General features: G+C 46.2%; 1 protein-coding gene across 1 annotated transcript in view; it reads right to left on the bottom strand.

The window, feature by feature from the left end:
• CLMN (calmin) overlaps positions 1-17,632 on the bottom strand; it is a 72,560-nt gene extending 54,928 nt beyond the window's left edge. The window contains exon 1 of the mRNA XM_074584102.1: positions 17,425-17,632. Within this exon, the coding sequence (XP_074440203.1) occupies positions 17,425-17,506 (82 nt within the window). The 5' untranslated portion in view covers positions 17,507-17,632. The remainder of the gene's footprint in view (positions 1-17,424) is intronic.
• Between the last annotated feature and the right edge of the window lie 4,360 nt (positions 17,633-21,992).

Here is a 21,992-nt window from a genome sequence, read left to right as displayed (position 1 = left end):
AGGCAGCAGCTGTTGCTGCTGAATGCCCAGCAGATTGCTATTGCTCTCAGGACTCTCATCGGGGAAGGTACTGAATAGCCTAAAGATATTATTGTCTGCCAACAAGCATTTTCTTTCATAAACACCACCTGAAAGAAAAAAAAGTTGTATGTTGCAAAGAGATGACAAAAAGGCTTTCCTATTCCCCTGCTCTGGGCACCAGGCTGTCAAATTTTTATGTGAGGGGAAAATAAGACATTACACAATCTTCTGAAAGAGCGCGTTAGAGAAATGGGAGGCAGGATCCAGAATTAAATGCATAATTCATGGCCTGCAAGAGCCTTGAGGCAAGACCTTTCGGACTTGCTAATTGCTTTGCTGAGAAGTAGGCCAGAAGCCGTAATAATGCCTCCTACACCTAGGCAAATACACGCATAAAGCTGTTGTAACATCCACCCGGGGGCTTCCGCATCACCCCTGTTGCGCAGATGTGCTGCTGGCCCGCCTGACAGCATGCCAACCAAGGACAAGTACAGGGGATATCCAGATGATCCAGGGATCTGGATCTAATTCTGGGATGCATACTCCGGTTTTTTGGACTGCAGGCGAAGATGTTTATACAAACCGCCTGCAGCCGTACTGTGGCCCTTGGAGGACCCTCCCCACATCCCTAACTCACAAAGCATCAAACTATCTTTTAGCTTCCTATGCCATAACCACCTCCTCCTCCATCTCCCTGGTGAACACCTTTGGATTTTGTCATCCCAGCAGGCAAAATGCTAAGCTTTATCTATCTATGCGTTCAAGTCTCTCCTATTCACGTTCTCTCATTTCAGAAGACACTATTCCGGACAAATCTCTGATAATACCCTGCCGATCGCCACCAGACACTGCTGCTTCTACTTTGTTAGACCCCACCAGAAGTTAGCCTCCAGGAGCCAAGAAAGGCTTCGCTATCGCTGTTTCCAATTTATTAGAGAATCCAGTTACAGTCATTCCCTGTGTCTGAGGAGAGACGGACTTGCCCCTAAAGCACGGGGATCAATCAGTTGTCTTCCTGCCCCACCAGCTCCTCCATCCCCAGCCTCTCCAGAGTGGTCTTCCCTTGCTGCCCTGTTGTAACCATCCTGCCCTGCAGCATCCTTAGAGAAGCCCGACCCCGCGGCTGATACTCTTGTCACAACACATCAGAAAATCTCTTTTTAAGCCCTTTCCTTCCCCTTTGGCGTTATTTACTGATGTATCAAAATTACCTTAAAAGCTCATTAATAAAATGCAGATCAATATCTTTCATAAAGCAGCTTATCTCCATGAGGTTGCAGAAGTAAAACTACTGAAAGCACAAGAAAACAGAATCTGTCCCTTAACTGTACTGCACTAAGTCATACTACATGGATGAATTTCCTGAAGCAGATCAAGTTTTTACTGCTAATTTACTCACCCACTTACTTAAAGATGTTCTGTCTGTTTCTCAGGGTCAAGAATATGAAAAAGCAGGAGGAGCCAGGAGATGTGAGAAAAAAATAAGATGGTTAAAGATCCCTGGGTTTGATGGGTTTCATCTGGAAACAGTCAGTACTGGCTTGCAAAAACACTAGCATGAATGAAGCTGCCAATTATACGATAGCAAAATAAAGTTTCAGAGCAAGTAAAAAAAAAAAAACTTTCTTGCAATACTTCAACTCACATGACAGTGAAGAGAGACTGCTTTGCAACATCTTCTGTATCAGAACCTTAACTATTAATCTGTAAACATAGAAGGCCTCACAATGAAGGCAGAAGAATTGAAAGAGCAGTTCAAAAGTCAGTGGAGAAGTGCAATGAAGCTGAGGATGCCCCGACTTAGACCAGACTCAAAATGCCAATTCCTAGCTCTGAAGGTAAATAACCTCTAAGCTACTTCACAATTCAGGAGCACCGCAACTCAGACCAAGCTGCAACCCACTCCATGGGCAACTCTCAGCTATACCATTTTATATCAACCTATACCATTTTAACCCTAGCAATGTTACCGTTCTTCACACACTCTCCGGTTCAGGCTTTGACATCTACGAGGGATATACAAGGAATTCACAGTTTCCCCAAGACCAGGGGGCTTACAGCCCAAAAAAAGCAAATTAAAGCCAAAGCACAGGAAAGGGAAAGTGAGAACAACAGAAAAGCGTCACTTAACCTTCCGAGTTCCACCTTTAATAAATTTTGATAGCTCCCACATTGGAAGTAAGGTAAATAACCATTAGCAGTAAGTACTGTTTGGCGTAGTTTTATTTTGTTCTGTGACCTACCCATTTGCTCCAAGAGAGAGAAGTCATTAAAAGCAGAACGGGTCCATTGCAATCGCAACACAAAGGGCAGTCTTTCACTTCATACAAAGAATACTAGCACAGATGGCGAACCAACATTTTGCAGGAAAATCCATGTGCTTCCACATTAATGAGACACGGGATAGAAGAACACAGTATTATATACTGTCGTCATTATGTCAGAAGTGATTTGTTGTCCAAGCGTAGGTATCCAGATGGTGCCAAAAATACTCTAAACTTTCTATAAGCACAAAAGCTTTCACTATAATTAAAAAATGGTTTTAGAAAATACACTGGTTTCCCTGAGTATTCCTGGTTCACTTTTAACTGCTGAACATGCCCTGTATTTTGCTCACGGTGGTTTAAGAAGGAGGATGTACGTGTGCTAGAAAAGCCTCAAAAGACAGAGCTGGGGAGCGACAGCACGGGAGAGGGGAGCTGTACAGGACCATGACATTCCCAAAGCAGGAAGAAGAAGAAATTGTGAAGCCAAGAGCCGTATGGTGCTTCCCTGGTGGGTACACCAGCAAGGTCTTCAGAAGAGACATGTCTTCATGAGTCTTCAGAAGGCACGTCCACGGACCCGCATGCCGGATGGCACCTAAGCAGAACCACGGAACTACGTGAGCCACGTTCATAACGTTAAAAATAGCTCGGAGTAGGAGCGGTGGCTGCTTCTGATTCAGATCAGGTTTGACCCCCTCCCTCCATCACGGGGTTTATCTGTATCGGAGCCAAAGCAATTGGACTTTATAACTAAGTCCCATTATTAACACACTTTCATTTCTGGTAGGAGCCTCAGAAATTTTAATAAAAAGCTCACAGTGAAATAATTGCTTTCTTTTCACTTCACCCTAGCAGACTCCCACAGGTTTGACTGTATTTTTTCCTCTTCAAAGCAAACTGTACAGCCTCTCTTAACAGGCTCACTTTTAAAAAGCAGCCTAGAAAATACCAGGCAAAATTTGACATGTTTTTCCCCTATGTTTCAAAGCCAGGGAAGAGTTTCTCTGGAAGAAGATGACACCTTTTCTACCCAAGTAGATTGAAAATCTGCTGCAGAAAAAAAAATGGGAGAAAATAAAAAGAAGAAAAGGAGGAAGGAAAGGACTAAACTGCTGGGAGAGTACGTGGGTGGCAGGGTTCAGTCTTTAATCTGACAAGTGTATGTCAGCACTCCTCCATAAACGTATCTATAAGGGAGCTAATTGTTTCCTTCTTTGCATCGCTATAGGCTTGTACTGTTCCCTAATGACACCCCTAATTTTTAGCTTAGCTTCCTGCCCGTCTCTTTGCCCGATGTCCAAAAAGCTAACAAGTTAGCAAAGCAAGAAAGGCTGACACCTTTCTTCATCGATACGTTTGCCTTCCTAAGTGCCTCAAATAAATTCATCTTGAAATTAAAAATCATATCGTCAACCATGCAACAGAGAACAGGGTCCAAAGAGAGATTCGCAGGCTGGTAACTAGGGAGCAGGCAGAGGAGGCGGCTGCTCAGCTGATGGATATAAATAGTAAAAATCCTAGTCAACAGGATATTATTGTTCTTTGGGGTTCCCAAAGAAGCCTTAAGCAATGGATCAGCTCCTACGCACATGCTGATCACAAGTCATTGCCCGTGTGCGGCGGGGAGGCCCTGCCCAGGGAAGACTCCAGGCTATTTCAGGAGTTACCAGGTCTCAGCGCTTCCCGTGCTCCGGTGGGAGGAAAGACTGAGAAAGTGGGGGGAAAGGGCTCAGCAAAATACCCGTCATCTGTTCATTCCTTTACCTATTGATAACTCATCTCTATGAATCTTGAGACTAAATAGCAATGCTCTCCTCTGCTCCTGCCAGGAAGCCAAGCCTAGATGGAGATCACCAGACAAATACCAAAGAGCTCAAGAAACCAGGAGAAGGAAACAAAGACAAAAAGGAGTCTTCCAGGAGCAGGTCAGAATGGCTTATTTATCAGTCTGTAACTCCACAAGACACCGGCTGCAACTGGCTTCGAGTCAAAGCAGCTTACGCTCTCAGGTATTGTGGAGCTTCCATTATATACCGCGTTTCAAGGTGAGGCAATTAAATGCCTCATTCCTTTATGACCTTTGCAGAAAGGAAAAACAGAATCTGATTACTCTCCTATTTCTAATTTTGTTCCTGTTAACTCTCTAACTTCCTTCTCTTGCAGAACATATCTTTATAGCCATCCAGGGCAGCCAGACATCTTTAGGTAGATATCTCTCTACATTCAGGCAGGGTTAGTGTGACTCATCCATGCCCTAAGCAAGCTCTCCCTTAGTCTTCCTCTCTACCCCACCAAGCTCTTTCAGACCCACGCAGAAGGGAGAGACGGTTTCAGGACAGCGGATGTAGCACTGCTCTCCGTAAAAATAACATTTGGGTGACTCCAAGAACTGCACAGTAGAGTATGATTTGACAGCAAGTTCAGCCTGGGATAAAATTTAATCTGATTCATTTATGCATGCAAACGGAAAGCTTTTATTAGCATACATTCCTCAAAGAAAACAAATCCTAGTTCCTGGAGATGCTCATCATGAATTACCCTCTTCCAGCTTCTAGTAGCAAGTTCTCTGCATTCCCCAGCTCCACTTTATCCCCTTTCTAGCAACACATACTCAAACCAAAGCAAACAAAACTCCTGGAACAACCTCAGTGAACTGAAAGCATTAGTAATAAGAGGCAGAGGGAGCACAGCTCATTTGCATCTTGACTGAGATAATTACAAAGCACTTGGAGAAAAAAGGTTTTACCTGAAGATGATAAGATAGTAACTCATAAAGATGACCAACATGAGGCTTCAAAAAAATACATCTTCACAAATAGGGAGAAGTAGAAAAAAGCAGCTTGACTCCATTCCACAAACATTTTGTTCTTCTTGCATTAAAAAACCCCTAAGCCAAGCCAAAATGAAATCTGATTGCACTCAGTTAGCCTTCACACCAACTGGTGTGCACTGGAGAGAACACCAACAAGCACCAGCAAACCCAGAAGGAAACCACCTGCCACCAAACATGGGAACACCACATGATGGGAAGAAAGATGAGTTGGTAGCTTCATGTGAATTAGCAAGTTGTAAAAATTTACAATAGCCAAGGCAGTATATGTGTATCACAGTTCATGTGAGTTGATAGATGACATCATTAGCTTTTGTTGTCAGATGGTGAGGGAGAGAAATAGAAGGTGGGAAGAGTGGACTTTGGTCAGGTAGTTACAATGGTCACCTTCAAAAGAGAATACCAAGGTTCAAGGCCTGCTCCACCAAAACTTTTCATGTTCACGTACAGAAAAGTATGTCATTAGGCTGTCTGGATAACTTTGAAATAAATCCTCTGGCTTTCATGTGGCTTTGATCCCCAACCCCAACATAAGGGTGTCACCTAGGGAAATGCATCAAAACCATGAGACACTCAAATACTAAAGAAATAGAAATAAACTCCTGCTAGAATGTATTAAGAGCACATTTCAATTTTACTCGAGACAAACACAAGGCCTACACACATCAGTATTATCTGAGTACCAGAACTCAAGCTTGGACCCTCTGTAGAGCCACAGTTATTAAATGCTACTTCCACACCCAGAGCAGCCCCATCCTTCTAGAAGGATGCAGCGTGCAAGAACATACACGTGTAGCAGGACCGGCAAGCCAAAATGCAGCCCATGCCAATCTTTTTGTCACATGGACATCAGGTTAGCACGTTAAGCTGTGTTTTCCACGCAGCTCTTGAGAAGCAGCTTGTGTTCAGGCTCCAAAACTGATCATTAGTGTGATAAATGAAGTGAGCGGAAACTTTGGCTCATAGAGCCTGAACCACAGCAGCTCTGCAGTCAGTCACTCTTTGTCAGTTTTGGTTCATTAGTGAAATGAGAATATGAGAGGTCAAGTGAACATTCGGTCCATAATTAAGTGCCTGAATGACAAAGCTGTCTACCGGCCTGAGCGACGCAACATAGGGGGCTCATCTGAGCTCGCTGTAGGCATCCAGACCACCTCTGCAACTGGCTTCCGTCATGAGTCTCAGCATAAAAGTGAAGGACTCAACATGCATGAAAAAAATTTGCTCTAACACCAGCTGTGGGATGGATAATGAAAAAATGCTTAGACACCCACCCCCAAATTAAAGGGCATCAAGTATTTGAAAGATACCCAAGATCTGACAAGCTGAAACAGAAACTGAATATAGAATCATAGAATGGTTTGGGTTGGAAGGGACCTTTAAAGCCCACCTAGTCCAACCCCCCTGCAATGAGCAGGGGCATCTTCAACTAGATCAGGCTGCTCAGCCCCATCCAACCTGGCCTGGAATGTTTCCAGGGATGGGGCATCTCCCACCTCTCTGGGCAACCCAGGCCAGTGTTTCACCATCCTCATCATAAAAAATTTCTTCCTTATTTCTAGTCTAAATCTACCCACTTTTAGTTTAAAACCATTACCCCTTGTCCTATTGCAACAGGCCCTGATAAAAAGTTTGTCCACATCTTTCCTGTGGCCCCCTTTAAGTACTGAAAGGTCACTATAAGGTCTCCCTGGAGCCTTCTCTTCTCCAGGCTGAACAACCCCACTGTCTCACCCTGTCCTCATAGGAGAGGTGCTCCAGCCCTTGGATCATCTTCATAGCCTTCCTCTGGACCCGCTCCAACAGTTCCATGTCCTTCTTGTGCTGAGACTCCAGAGTTGAACGCAATACTCCAGGTGGGGTCTCGCCAGAGCGGAGTAGAATCACCTCCCTCTTCCTGCTGGCCACACTTCTTTTGATACAGCCCAGGATGCAGTTGGCCTTCTGAACTGCAAGCACACATTGCCAGCTCACGTCCAGCTTTTCACCCCACAGCCCCACCAAGTCCTTCTCAGCAGGATTGCTCTTAGTCCCTTGATTGATTGATTGATTGATTGGTAGATTGATACCAGGAGTTGCCCCAACCCAGATGCAGGACCCAGGCTGTGTCAATTAGTTATTAATTATAACAGGCTGTGTTAATTAACTGCAAACGAGTCTTCAGAGACAGATGGGTGTCAGCTTTCCAGACCTCTGCAGCTACACCTGGATCTCTCAGCACCTGAGGATGGGCTCTCTCGGTGACGCCTGGGACTGGATGGGAAGCATATGCTGTCCTTCTCCTGCAGGCATGGGCTACCGTCACCAGGGTCACTACCACTTCCTGACTTCAGAGTAGTCACCCTGGTGCGACCTCCAAGTTCTTAAATTAAAATAAACTCATGACGAGTGATGCTGTCAACTGCAGCATTACAGATGAAGGATTTTATAGCGTCCCATAGCTGTGTTAGCAACCAAAACATGGTGTTTCCTCTTGATACACACAGTTTTTGAAGACAATTAAATCTCTTATCTTCTTTGATCCTTCTGATAAACACAGAATCTTTTAAAGTTTTGAAAGGCCAACACTGAATACATCAAAAAGACCATCTACCTTCAAACGGAGAAATGCAGCTTAGCCAGCAAAAATTTCGTACTCTGTTTTCTTTCGGCCAAGGTCAATAATTGTATTAACTTCTGGAAGAAGGCTGGGCACAAGTTCTTTTTAATTAACATTAGGTCCCTCAAAAACTTTTTTCTTTGCAACAGGCAGAAATGGAAAAACTCATGCAAGACTCCCTGTAACTTCAAATCACTCCTTGCCCTGTATCCAGGGAGATCTTTAAAAAAAAAATAAAGGTCAAAAAAACCCAATTGAGAGTAACAGGAACTAAATGCTGCTCAGTGGTATTAATCACCAGGGCCAGGAAGTCCCCTACCAGCGTGGAATCTGAGAACAAGGACAGGGACCAAACTCTTCCCAGCTACTCTGAACAGTAACTGCTGGAATCACTCAGGATTTGTAATAGAAAAAGGCCTACCAAGCGCCTCATCCAAAAGGGAGAATCAATGGGAATTTTGTCTCTGAAAGCTTGCCTTCTCATTTGGGCAGGATTTTCATGATTGACCGATTTTAAGCATCACACGGCAGTGCTGGCCGCGGCCCCTCTTGCCCTATCACGAGGTTTCTGAGGACCTGGGATCGGGTGCTCCGCTTTTCCGTGGCTCTTCCCCATTTGCCCACTTCTGTTTGCCTGGTTACTCTCCCTGGGCAAACAGCCCAGACAGGTTTGTGTTTCTATTTCTATTATTTCTATTATATTTCTTACCTATATCCCAGGCAATAAGTCTGAATAAGCCCAACATTTCATGCTATGTTATTTATAAATGCTATATCTTTATTAAGTTATAACTGCAGTTCACGTTTATCACGAACATCAGTAAGAGACAGAAAGCTTTAATCACGTGTCTGGACGCAGCCGTACGAAGGATCATTTTTTAACAGTTATCTTCGTTGGCATGGCTCTCATTTGTCCTGCTGCCAGGATTCTCTTGCCCTTCCCATTTTTCACTGAGCCAAGAGAAGCATAATCAGCCCTTAGCTGTGAACTACTCTGACTGCATATGCAAAACACCTATTGATATATATTGGGGGGTGGATCTTTGCAAAGACTAAAGCAAAACGGCAAATTACTTCTGACCATTAATGCACGCAGCCAGTCCCTGTGCTTTGGCAAAAATTCAGACTTTCAGCCGGAGTCCTGTGAAATGGATGGTTCAGGCTGTGATTACGGCCCTCAACATAGGAATAACACATGGCCGCCTGATCTGATTGAGTTAAAGATGTCCCTGCTTGCTGTAGGGAGGTTGGACTAGATGACCTTTAAAGGTCCCTTCCAACCCAAACACATTCTATGATTGTATGATCACTGAGGGGTTTATTGTACTGTTATTTGGATTTCTTTAAGAAAACATAGGAAAAACAAGCTGGAAGAATAAAAAGTGTAGCTTACTATAAGCAGTTGAGAGTTACGAGGCACTAGCGAGATCAGTGCACATCGGAGACCTGTCACAGGTTTCAGAAGTACTTACAAATGAGTTAGCCTGAGGGACAGGTCCAAAACAGTAAGAGGTGCCAAGTTACCATTGACCGCGGTGGTAAGCTGGGTGAGGAGGCAAAAAACGCATGTAGACACTGTATTTGAAGTTCATTTTCTCCCCTGTAAATACCTTCTTCCTGGTGCCACACACAAAATGCTTTCTTTTAAGGGCTCTTTGTTAACCTGGAGCCTGCAACTGCTGTGCCACTGTGGCCAACCACTGCTTCAGAGAGTTTCAGTCCCTCTGAGGGACAATCCCAGGTGCGAGACCTAAATCTGAGCATCCACATAAGTCTGGCTAAAAAGCGGAGAACCTGCCCTGGGGGTCTCAGTATAAGAACAAGAGCACCATGGCACCCACAGGGATGAAGGTTAATTAGACACTCGAGACTTGTTTCACAACCAGGTAACTACAAGAGTCTCCAACCCAACTCAAACACCGAACAGAAAACTGAGAAGTCCAGTTGCCCAAAAGGTCACAAACCCACCAGTATAGACAAGTAGAATACGACTGACTGCCTTCAGACAAGATTTAGTCTTCTACTTTAAATACCTGTGCATGTGAAGGCACTGGTGTTGCAACCCGATCTAGCTGGGCCATTTGGTGGGTTGGGTAGAGCATCCCTGACATAGAATCATAGAATCGTCTAGGTTGGAAGGGACCTTTGAGATCATCGAGTCCAACCATCAACCTAACACTGACAAAACCACCACTAAACCACGTCCCTGAGCGCCACGCCTACATGTCTTTTAAATACCTCCGGGGATGGTGACTCAACCACTTCCCTGGGCAGCCTGTTCCAATGCTTGAGAACCCTTTCAGTGAAGAAATTTTTCCTAATATCCATCCTCAACCTCCCCTGGCACAACTTGAGGCCATTTACTCTTTTCCTATCTCCTGTTACTTGGGATGCCACTAAACTACACAACAGCAGAGGCTTCTTTGCCCAGCTTGGGACACCCCAAAACACACTCATCATGTCTTAATTAGGATAGGATGAAGATCCAAGGGGATATATACATTAAAGACAACAAGGACTGGAATATAAATGTTTCCATTTGAAATGACTCCTGTGGCACACATTTAGTGAGCATTTATTTCGTAAACAGCTAGAATTATGCTACCAAAAGAGAAAACCATAAAAATCTCCATAACGAAGCAAATCAACAGTACTGGTCTAGAAGGACCTCATTTCTGACTACAAACAGTGAAAGATGCTAACATAACAAGTATAAAAAACAGGGTAACTTGTTCATAGCTTCACTGGGTTTTAATTACACCGATATATATCAGGAATAAGTTTCAAGATACTACAGCATAAAATATGGTTTTACATACATCTGAATTAGTGGAAAATAATTAACACAATCCCTCAAAGTATTACACTATTTTAACAAGTATACCTTGAATCACACCGTCAAATTAAGCAGTGGGCATAGAGATTAGAGTTATTTTTTAGGTGGTTTTGGTATCATCTTTTCAGATTTAGTGGGATTTCTGGTCTTAGAAATAAATCCTCCATGCTTGCAGGTTACATGCTCACAGTTGTCCACACTATAGACATCCAGGCTGTTGCTATTATGACCCTCCTTAGAAGATGCCGATTTAAACTTGTGTTTGTGGCTATCAAGCCTCAAACTGCAGCTAACACACAGCTCAGCTGTTTGCAGAGAAATAGGCTGCAATTACAACGAAGTAAAATCCATCCTGCAATCCCCACCTACAGTCCCTCTATTTAACTGGTGGGGGAGAGATAAAAATAGAAGGGCAGGTAAAGAGACAAGCAGAAAAAGGCACTCATTTCTTAAAAGGTGCTGTGATGCCCTTCACCACGCCGGCACTGACACAGACGTGACTGCTCATCTGGCAATTTCTTCTCCTGAATACGTAATCTGAAGAATCTTTTTGACTTCTCCGTGAAGAGACAGATAACATTTGGTTCTTCCCCTTTAGACATATCCCCTTAACAATCACTCCGCAATAACAGTAAGTTGGAACAGCGTAGGACATAAACAACAGCGTTTAAATGGACACTGACAAGCCAAAATGCCCAAGGTTGCTTCTTCTAGTCCAATGGAAAGCTGTCTTAAACAGAAAGACGAAACAAAGTCATCCCTTTGTAGTATTTTCAAAGTAAAGGCTACAAATACTTCAGGATGTGAGTGACATAACCTTGAAATTGTCTTTAGGAGAAAGACATTTGTTTGAGTTTCTGTCCAAGCTGAGTGGACAAACCAAAAAACGAGCAGGAGAAACTGAGGAGCGCATTATATTTCTATATCGGCACCGGTTTTAACACAGTGTTTTGAAGACTGTCATTTTTAAACTAACGCCATTCCACTTTGGGCAAGGGATACGGACTGAGGTGTCACGGGCTCTGCTGACGCTGGGGGCGGCCACTGCTTGAGCAACAGCCAAGGGAAGACAGAGAAGGTGACGTTGGCAAGCAACATCGCACCAACCCCATACCTCGAGTCAGGTCCGTGCTTCCATGCCGAAGACAAACAGTCTCTCTTAGGATGAAGCGTTAATGCACGGGTGTACGACTTCATTTGACTGCGGAGCTACCGGGCATGATTTGAATTTGGTGTAATTTCATCCACGCAATGGGACAGAGAGCCCAGACTTCTAATTTGTTAGAGAAATTAGGCACTGACCTTGTTAAAACTGCATGCTGAAACATGCAGTGTGTGCTCTGCCTTACCTTTTACTGCTCCTTTATTTCACTGCCAGGGTTTCCTACACCCGGAGCAGGTAAGTCTGCCTCCCACTGTGACAAACACTGCCGGCTACAAGAGTGCCCTTATGGAGACCATCTCCACCTCATGTTTCCAGCATCGCCTTTGGTTTCTGACGCCCGAATCTAAATCTTTATTTCGGTGCTTCGCATTGATAACTCTCAGGCCTATTTAACTTCACTTTTACATAGAACAGGATCACTTTGTGGTTCTACAGCGCTTTGTCTAAGGTTCTCCAGGCAACTTGATCTTTCCAAACGCCGCCTTAATCTACAAAGAGCTCCACTGAAACAAGCATGTCTAAAGGCAGAACGAAATCCTGCCGCATGTGGCGACCAGTTACGGAAGAGTTAAAGTAATGAAGAGTTACAGCACCTTACTTTTGCCAGAATGAATGGGTACATTAAAGAAATGTTCCCTTCCATTTATAAAATTTCCATGTGTTTGAAAGGCATGTCAAGCTGTAGCAAACAGGTTGAATGCTGCTGTATCTTGTAATTAGAAAAGAAAAGATTGCTCGCGGTAGTTAAGTGCAACAGTCGTAAGAATTATGCTGCATGCAGAAATGGATAAACAAAAATACAGAAACATTTTCAAGAGTTCCTGACTGACTGTGAGCACCTGCCTTTGGCTGTCCATCAGAGATGCCTCATCCCCCCAAAGTAAAGATATGTAGATACTTTTACTGAAAGAGTTAATTATTATGAGTTAAGCACCCTTATTACCTCTTAAGACACAGGTTTTCAGCCCTGTTATCTCAAAGGAAGCTGCGGTTCATATCAGTAACAACTACAGTAATACTGTTCAAAGCTTGTAAAAGTTTGTATCTTGAGGATCCAAAGGGGAAGACAAACAAATTCAGAGAGTGCTGGGAGTTTATGACTGATTCACCCAAAGGTACCAACTAGGGCAAGGATGGGGTGCAACCCTCAGCAGAGCAAGCCTGAGACTCAGGAAAATATTTAAATCTACTGAAATCAAGGAATATAAGCCTGTGGATTTCTTTGGGTTCTGGATCAAACCCGGAGTCAGCAGCAAAATGGTGAGTAGCAGGACTTTGGGCTCCTTGTCTAGTCCCCTGATAGAAGAACGGTAGAGTTCTACCATCCCAGCCCGTGGGCCTTATCATAGATACATGAAATGAACATTCAAACCTTAATTATTTTTAAATTGTGGTAACAGCACTTGTTTGCCAGATAAAAACCATCTGACCGCACAAGGATTTGTCTCCACACATTTCATTCCAAGGAATGTGAGGAAGGATACCTACTACTAAATATACATTTGGGCTATTGCGAAGCACTGAATTCAGGACCAAAATATCATCTAAGAGAGAGTAATTCCTGCTGAGGATGTCGCCTCTTTCTAGTGAGTGAGCGCAATTCACCACATAAGGGAGTATATTTTTGATGATCCTAAATCAAGCTTCCAGTAGGGAAGATTTTAAAATATTCTTGTGTTGTAACAAAATCTTCCCGCCGGTGTTGTAATGAAAGAAAGAAAGAGAGAGAGAAAGAGAGAGAGAGAGAAAGAGAGAGAGAGAGAAAGAGAGAGAGAAAGAGAGAAAGAGAGAAAGAGAGAAAGAGAGAAAGAAAGAAAGAAAAAGAAAGAAAGAAAGAAAAAGAAAGAAAGAAAAAGAAAGAAAGAAAGAAAGAAAGAAAGAAAGAAAGAAAGAAAGAAAGAAAGAGAAAGAAAGAAAGAAAGAAAAAGAAAGAAAGAAAAAGAAAGAAAGAAAAAGAAAGAAAGAAAAAGAAAGAAAGAAAAAGAAAGAAAGAAAAAGAAAGAAAGAAAAACCACCACATCTCCTGGCAGGAAATTAATTATTGAGCATTCCACTGCTTGACAATGCGCTCCTACTTTCTGCGCAGGCTTTCCATTTTTCTCTTTCAGTATGAGGAGAAATTCACTACGGAGAATATACAAACAGAACAAAGAGCACAAGAATATCAGTTTATTAAACGCATTTAGAAACTGAACAGACCTGGAGCGAGGAACTTGGTTTGTGCATCACCACCCCGGGCGCTTATTCCCTCTTTACATCCCCCTCTCCCCTTCTCCATCAGACTGTCACTTTCACTTCTGTTCCCTGAAATTACCGCTGTCGAGAACGGAAGCGGCGCGCCTGGCTTTTAGCATCACTTACCTGCAACAGCTTTGAAAACTATCGCTTCCTTCATTTAAGGAAATAAAATGGAAAATCTCAGATCTTGATGGAAAGGGAAAATAAAAACCCATCATCCTACGCCTAAGTATCCAGCTGCGATTCCATTTTTAAAACCATCTTTTTTTCCTCCCTGTGTCCAGTCAGTTTAGCAAATTTCAGCCCTGGCTGTCACTTTTGGTGTCTCTGTGAAAAAGCTGAAAACCCCGCACATGCCGTGATTTCCCCCATCAGTTACATGATGGGATATACAGCTCCTGAGGCTACTTCCGCACCCAGCACATGCACCTGGAACAACTCCTGAATGTGGAGAGATCATACCACTGCAAAACCCTCCCTGTGACAGCAGACGCTTCCCAGGAACCAGCATCCTGGATCCTCCCTGGATGCAGAACTACCAAACCAGAGGGGGAAGATGCAGCAGGCTGAAACAGCATATGCCATCTTCAAATAGTATTTTACGTCAGCGGTGCTCTATAGCGTAGCTAAGACATACCGAAGAACTTTTCAAGAGAAATGAATAATTTTAGCTTTCAAAAAAGGAGGCAAAAAGGGTATGGAAAACTGCTACAGCAGATGGCTGTGTGATGCCTGCAGAAACTTTAAGACCAGCGAAGCTGCTCAGGTACCGTTTCTCATGGCCATCACCACTTGGGCTCATCTCGGGCTCTTCCATCTGGGTAGGATGGCTGGACACAGCCTGACAGCAATCCTCTACCTGCCTTCCAGACCTGAAAGAGCTCATATTTGGCTGGCTCCGTGCATCAGCAGAAGCAGGTGGTCAGTCTCCCGCTTTGCACACTGACATGCCAGTGTTTCCAGAGGCTGTTCATATCTGCAAACATTTAGCTGCCGCCTCCCATCCTCTCCTTACAACATACTCCCTGTGCATCGCAGACACCACTCGACTCTAAATGCATCTCATGGGGCCGCCCGAGACTGGGAAGCACCCTCACATATACAAAATGTCCCACTGAAAGGAAGCATTCTGCAATAAGGCAAACCACCAACTTCATAGCACCTACCCTAAACTCGGCTGGTCTTGCAAGAGAGCAGGAGGCACAGCAGCAGATGGGGACCTTCGCCACCGGAGGTCCTTCACATGGCCCTCAGCGTGGCCCTGCGGGAGCTCTGCTGGCGCTGCTGGGAACTCTGCATCGCCCTCGGCTAGTTTTCCATCTTATGCTCACGACCTTCTAGCGCATCAAAACTGTTACTGATTCTGCAACTGATAGACAATGATACCCGTGGTGATTCAGCCTGCATTGTTTTGAGGGAATGAATTTTGACTTATAAAGCAGGAGCAAGTTTAATTACTACATACGAACATAGAGCATATGCTGCCATTTTGCAAGAGCGGATCCTGAGAAGAAGCACCATGCTTTGCCACTGAGCTCCCGAGTGACAAAAATCACACTCTCCCGAGTATCAGACTCACCATCTGTAAAATGTTTTTCACCTCCAGAAGATAATGTGAGAACTATGTGTTACAAATCATATGTACTGTAAGTGATAGATATTATCACTTGCTTTGGAGCAGCACCTTAGAAGAAATGCCTGTTCTCCCCTATGATGGCCCACACGGGGCGTAAAACTTCTTTAAACCCTATTTAGCAGTATAAGCAAGGTGACAACTAATTTATCTCTCAAATTTCCTCTTGTATGGTAAGGGAACAGGAGGGCTTTTTCATGAACATAATGTTATTCAGAGGAATTTGCCCTGTAGGATGAGATTCTCCTACAGGCCTATAGGAATTTTAGAGAAGGCTGTGTGCATCTGTATAAATGCATTTTAAGTTCCAGAAAGGGAAATGAGTTTAACTCCTTCTTACACAAATGACGGCGAGGCAAAGCCGAAAACATGTTGGATTTTTTTTAAAGAACAGATTTCTTTTCTATTCCTTCTCAAAAAAAAATGCACATGAATTAAGGACTAAACCTGGTTTAATCGCTACAGTTTTGAGCAACAAGAAATCAGAGGCAGGCCATCCGTGCTAACACACAGAATCGAAAGAGACAGAGCCAGGAGTCAGAAATGTAGAATTACACTGTAATGAGAGACTGTCAAAACCCAAGGGGAGTTCAACCTGGAATCAACAGCCCTGGCTATACTCAAAATCCGAATTTCAGAGGTTATGGTGATGCAGGCCAGGATGTTGCGGAGTGACCCCATCAGCAGATCACTGCATTAATACAACATCAGAACTGAAAGAATGGCTAATTTGGGTGTCTTTTCTGATAAATTACACATCTTCTATAATCAAGCCAAACCAAAACTAATTTCCAGCAACTGCACTGCCTGCGCCAGTAGACAGTGCTTTAATATCATTATGCATAAACAGGAAGAGATAATGACCTATAATTCAAGTCTATTATTTTTACGGAACACGAAGATACATTGCTGTATAATGCAAGCTGTTGATTAAGACTGGTGTGTTACATTAAACGAACTGTTCTCCCATAAACCACTGCTGCCGTTTCTTCTTTCTTGCCGTCCTTGCCCACCTCGAAGCATTAGCTGGTGAGGGGCAAACAGAACTTTGGAGGGACTACTAGATGGATGCCGAACTACATTCAAACCTCGGTATTTGCATCCTTTCCGCCAGCACAGCCTGTGGCAGGAGAGGAGAGCATCTCGTAGGTGATTTTATCCAAAAAAGCTCTGTCCATGTTTATTCAACAGCAGCCTGTGAGGAGGCACACTGAGTTGAGCGCTGGGGTAGCCACCGGCATCCCTCCACATCGCGCTGACACGGACCTGGAGCCCGACGACCCCGACGACCCGCCACGACCCGCGGGCTCCTGCCCCCCACCCAGCCCCCGGGACGCGTTGCCCAGGCTCCGGGGGGAAGGAAAGGCGAAGCCCCCCCACACACACACCCCCCTTTCCCCGTTAGCGCCGAGGCACCGCCCGCTCCGCACCGCCCAGCCGGCGAGGTGCCCCCGACGGGCCGCCGGAGCCTGCAGCCCCCTCCCCGACGGCCCTCAGCAAGGGGCTGGGGGTGGCAGAGAGCGTGTGTGTGTGCGCGTGTGTCCCCTTTCCCGGGGCGGGGACACCGGCTGTGCCGGCGCAGCATCCCCCGCGCCCCCGCGGAGCCCCCGCGCCCAGTCCATCCCGCTGCGGGGGGCGGAATTTTGGCTCCTACGCCCCCGCTTCGGGGAGCCCGGGGAGTGGTGGGGGGGAGGCCCGGGGAGCCCCGCGGAGCCCCGCGGCAGGGCGCGGGGAGAGGCGGGGGAGGAAGGAGCGGCGGCGGGAGAAGGAGAGGAAGGGGAGCGGGGCGGCGCGGGGGGCGGAGGGAGGGGTCTCTTGCGGGGGTGTTGGTTTACCTTGGAGGTTCTGCACTCGGATGTCGCTGATGTGCCCGATGAGCTCCTCGCGTTGGAACCAGTCCCACTCCTGCCCGGCCATGGGGACGCGGGGGCCGCCCGCTGCGGGGGTCGGGGCCGCGGTGAGGGGCGGGGGAGAGGGGGGGGGGGAAGGTGGCGGCGGGAGCCGGTGGCACCGCCACCGCCGCCTTCACCGGCACCGACGGCGGGCGCGGAGCTGGGGGGGTGGCCCCTCTCCGCTCCGCCCCGCCATCCTCCCCTCCCCTCCCCTCCCCTCCCCTCCCGCCCGCCTCCCTCCCTCCCTACCTCCGCCCGGCCGGGGGCGGTGGAGCGGGGCGGAGCGGGGCGCGGGTCTGGTCGTGTCCCCCCCTCCGGCCGCCCGCAGCTCTTCGCCTTTTTCCCCTCCCTTTTCCCTCCCCTCACCGGCGGCGGGGGGGCTCCCGCGTCCCCTCCCCGGGGAGCGGGGCGGGCGGCAGCGCGACCCCCCTTCTCCGGCCGCCCCCTCGGGCGCGGCGGGTCCGGCCCCGGCGCTGCGGAGCCCCGAAGGGAGCATCGTCCCCGCCGCCCCTCGCCCCGTCCCGCCGGGGAGCGGCCCTGCGGGCACCGGCAAGAAATAACGTGGGGTTTTTTCTTGCCGAAGCAGTTGAGGGGGGGCTGCAAGCAATACCGAGCTGTTGCCCGCTTTCCCTTCGCTATGGCCGGGGGCGGGAGGAGTGTCCTGCCCTGGCGTAAATGTCACCCAACCCCGGCGGCAGAAGGGGAAGGGGAAAGTATGAAGGGCAGAGGGGTTCTCCTCCTGGAGGTGAAATGAGCGCCACTCTAAATTAAAACACTAATCAGCCGTTTGCATACTCACTTAGCCTGTTCTTGCTAGGCTGTTTAGGCTGTCAGATTTCCTTTGTGGCGAATTTTCACTTCGAACATCTGCATTTACACCATTTTTCATCAAAATTGGGCAGTAATTTTTATCAAGGGCTCTTCAGTATCACTGAGATCTGCGCTCTACAAACGTGGTGAACAGCATGAGCGTTTCCTTTACATACGAGGCATTTCATTACAATATACCACTATTTGTACTCTTGTGCCTGTTTTCTTTTTAAGCCATGAAGACTCCATAATGTAAACAGAAAATTTTGACACAACCCAGTCAGACTAGTATAGCATCATTAGTTAGACTAGCAAAACACACAAGCCGAGATCTACAAAGTTAAATATAAACAAACAGGGATGGAGAGATTGTGGCTCTTTCATGTTGGAAGTGTTTATGTGATCCCAAGTAAACGCTTACTCCACACAACCAGTTGTTTCACCCAACTCAGGAATGCAGCGCTCTTCCCACAGCCTGCTCCAGTGATTTCCCTGTTACGGCTCAAAATCAGATGGAGATGGTGAGAAGTCAAAGTCATCCATAAAGCATCTAATAGGTGAAGTATTCGTCACCGCTATAATACGCACCAGACAGCTATCCCACAATCCAGTCTCCAAGAGTCTGGGGCTTTATTAATATATTATATCTATATTATATTAAAAAACAGCTTTATTGCTGTTTATATGTCAAGGCCTAAAAGTTTTGCACAAATGCAAAGGCAGATAAATGCCATGCCAAAGAGTTTATAAGCCTGAATTCAAGCATCAGAAGAAACAGCTCATAAAAAGGAAAATGCATCTGAAATCAGCCAGATCTGCACAAACGGCAATGCCAGGCTTTGACTTCTTTTTGCGCTGGGATGACTTGTTTTTTCCAGGAGGTATCTGAGCGGGCTGAATGCATCAGCACCGTGTTTAGAGGTGGAGCTGGAAAAAGCTGGTGTGGCTGTGGGAAACGCGGGTGAATGGCTTCACAGCGTTGGTGAAATCCTGTCTGGAAGGGATGGCCAGTCCACACTACTGCTCCAAGAAGGACTACTGCCAATGCCGGGTGGGGACAGCTGAGGCTTTGTCTCATCATGCGTGGGCACGCTCCAGGAGCTGGGGTTTGGTGAGGGCTCTAGATAGCCTGTCCCAGGCTGCACTGGCCTGCTCGTGAGACCTCCCAGTGACCGCTTGCTGTGGTCAGGGTGCCAGCTGGAGAAAGGGAGTTGGTATGAGGCACAGGTAAATGAAGGAGAAGTGGAACAGTCGGCAACCTTCAGCAGCAGAAGGAGCAAAGGTCAGAGGAAGCAATCCGGTAACTCCTCGCTGCCAGCCCCACCTGACGTGTGATGTTACAGCTGTGATTCATTGCTCTCCGCATATTTTTCTGGGGCTAATTACTGCCTTCAGCCGGCTCCCTGCCCCTGTGCGAGAGCTGCCCAGCTCCATGACCGGGGTGGCTGAGGGTGCAGCCCCGGCGCCTCCGACACCTCCAGTCCTGCCGGGGAACTGCGTTTGACCTGCACAGCCTGGGTCTCGGGGTCAGGTTGGGTTTAAGGTGTTGTAAATGATTAACGCTGTGGGCACAGGGAAGCTAAAACTTCCACGGAGGGGGAGGAGAGAGGCATTTAACCTCTCTTACCGGGGAAAGCATCTGCTCTGTGCACCCCCACAGTCTGAAGGAGACCATCCCGGCAGAACGGCGCTGACTAGTGTGGTCGGGCAGGCAGCACAGGCTGGCACTGGCTCGTCCTGCACAGACGGGAGGCAGGAGCATCAGCATCGCAGCCTGCCCTCCTCCTGCCCGTGAGTCAGGCGGGATCTCAACCCTGGCCTGGGGTCCAGGTCCACCTGTCAGCTTTGGCCTCTCTGGTTTCTGGCCCAGCGCATCAGTAGAAGCTGCATCGACCTCGTCTTACATGAATACGCTGGGCCGTAATGAAAACTCTGGTCCAGTTTCACTTAGCAGGTGTGCAGCTCCGTCCAGGGCGGCAGCAACTGTGTCGCCTGCTTTTGTCCATCCGAGACTTTCAGATAGCTCGTCAGCGCCTTCCCCACACTAACTTTGCGGTTAGCAGAAGACCTCCTAGGTAGAACCTCCTCTGAGCCGGTTGTAAAAAAGATTGCAATATATGCAGAATTAAGTGCTCCAAAATGAAAAGCTAAGCCTCTAAAATTGTAAGGACACAAAAAGATGGTGAGATCAAAAGGGGCATCCTTTATAAACATTCTTCTTTAAGTTTTTACATTCTTCCCTGCAACCGTGAGGTCTATGAATCAGCTCAAGAAGAAAGTATGAAATCTGAGATTCTCACATAAAGCCAGAACTCCAAACGTTATGTTACTTGTCATAAAATCTGTAAATGCTTGTGGGAAATTATATGTGAAAAGACTATATGCCTTCTAAGAAGTAACTGATTATATACAGTGAGGAGTAAAGAACTTCTCTTAAACAAAAAGTGATTGCAGATTTTATTATTAAAGTTCACTTGCCTTTTGATGTTTAAGGACAATTCTATAACTGAAAAAGCAGGTTACATTTAATTAAGTCCCTTGGCTCAGACTTGGTACTCAGGGCAACACCGTAAACACTTGGCAGAGACTCTGAACTATAATAACAGGTTTATTAAAAAAAGATTTTGGTCACATATGAGAAGGCAGGGAGTCTAATAGGAAGTTCATGGGGAACTTACCACTGTTCTACATCACCTTCATCTTTTTTCTTTTTAGTGTGTGCAGAATAGAGATCTTAAAAAGCTTTTCGTTTACCATCCTTTGCATATCTTACCTGTGGGTGATTTAATGAGTTGAATTCTCAGCTTGAGAAGAAAATGTATACTCTAAGATTGTCAGATTGCAGCAATAAAACCCTCAAATCCTACAGCTAGGCTTTGTGCCTGTCCAGATGGAGGGTGCCTTGTGGCTCCTGCTAAAATGGCAAGGGAAGGTGTCTGACACAAAGGAAGCCATTTATGGAATTAAGGAAGGTATTTATGCCATTGTAGCTAAATTGCTTTGGCTTTATAAACAGAGTTCTCCATCTGAACAATCATTCCAGGAATGGATTCTTTTCTGCCTTTGTGTAAACCAGTTCCAGACCAATGGTAACCAGAAAAAGATGTCATTTATCTTGCAATAGGTGCATCCATGTGCATATTCACCCCAGGCCTCACAGAAGCGTAACTTCTTATGCAGACATGCCTTAGCCACCCCTGGCTGCTCTGGTCTACAAAACTGAGAGCTACAAAAACATCTTCACGCTGATTCCTGACAGATCTCCCTCTGCCCACGCTCCCAAAACATCCCAAAACAGGCCTGCAAGGTGCTCCTCCGCCCACCACAAATAGTGCTTCTGGAAAGGTGGTGGGCATTTGGGTCCTGCCCCTGCACTACTGGCGTAGCCCTTGAGTCTTGGCACGCTCTTCTGGCTCCTTGAAAAGGGGCTACAGAGAAGGTGAAGGTCTCACCCAGTTTTTAATCCATTTAGTTTTTCTGAAGTCTTCCTGGAGATGAGTGAAAACGGAGGCTTTTTTTACTCTATAGCTGAATGAGGAAAAGGGAGGGAAGTTGAAGTCTGTAACACAGGAAAGTAATCCAAATTCTTATTTAACTCTCATATTTTACAGCTACAGTACAACCTGACCTGAATGGTGACTCCATTTCTAGGCAGTAATCACACCACCGTAGGTCTCATCAAGGCTTCATTTTCCTCGTTT

Source organism: Larus michahellis, chromosome 4, assembly GCF_964199755.1.
Source record: "Larus michahellis chromosome 4, bLarMic1.1, whole genome shotgun sequence".
Taxonomy (NCBI): Eukaryota; Metazoa; Chordata; class Aves; order Charadriiformes; family Laridae; genus Larus; species Larus michahellis.
The sequence above is the reverse complement of the archived record's forward strand: the minus strand, read 5'-3'. Positions and strand labels throughout refer to the sequence as shown.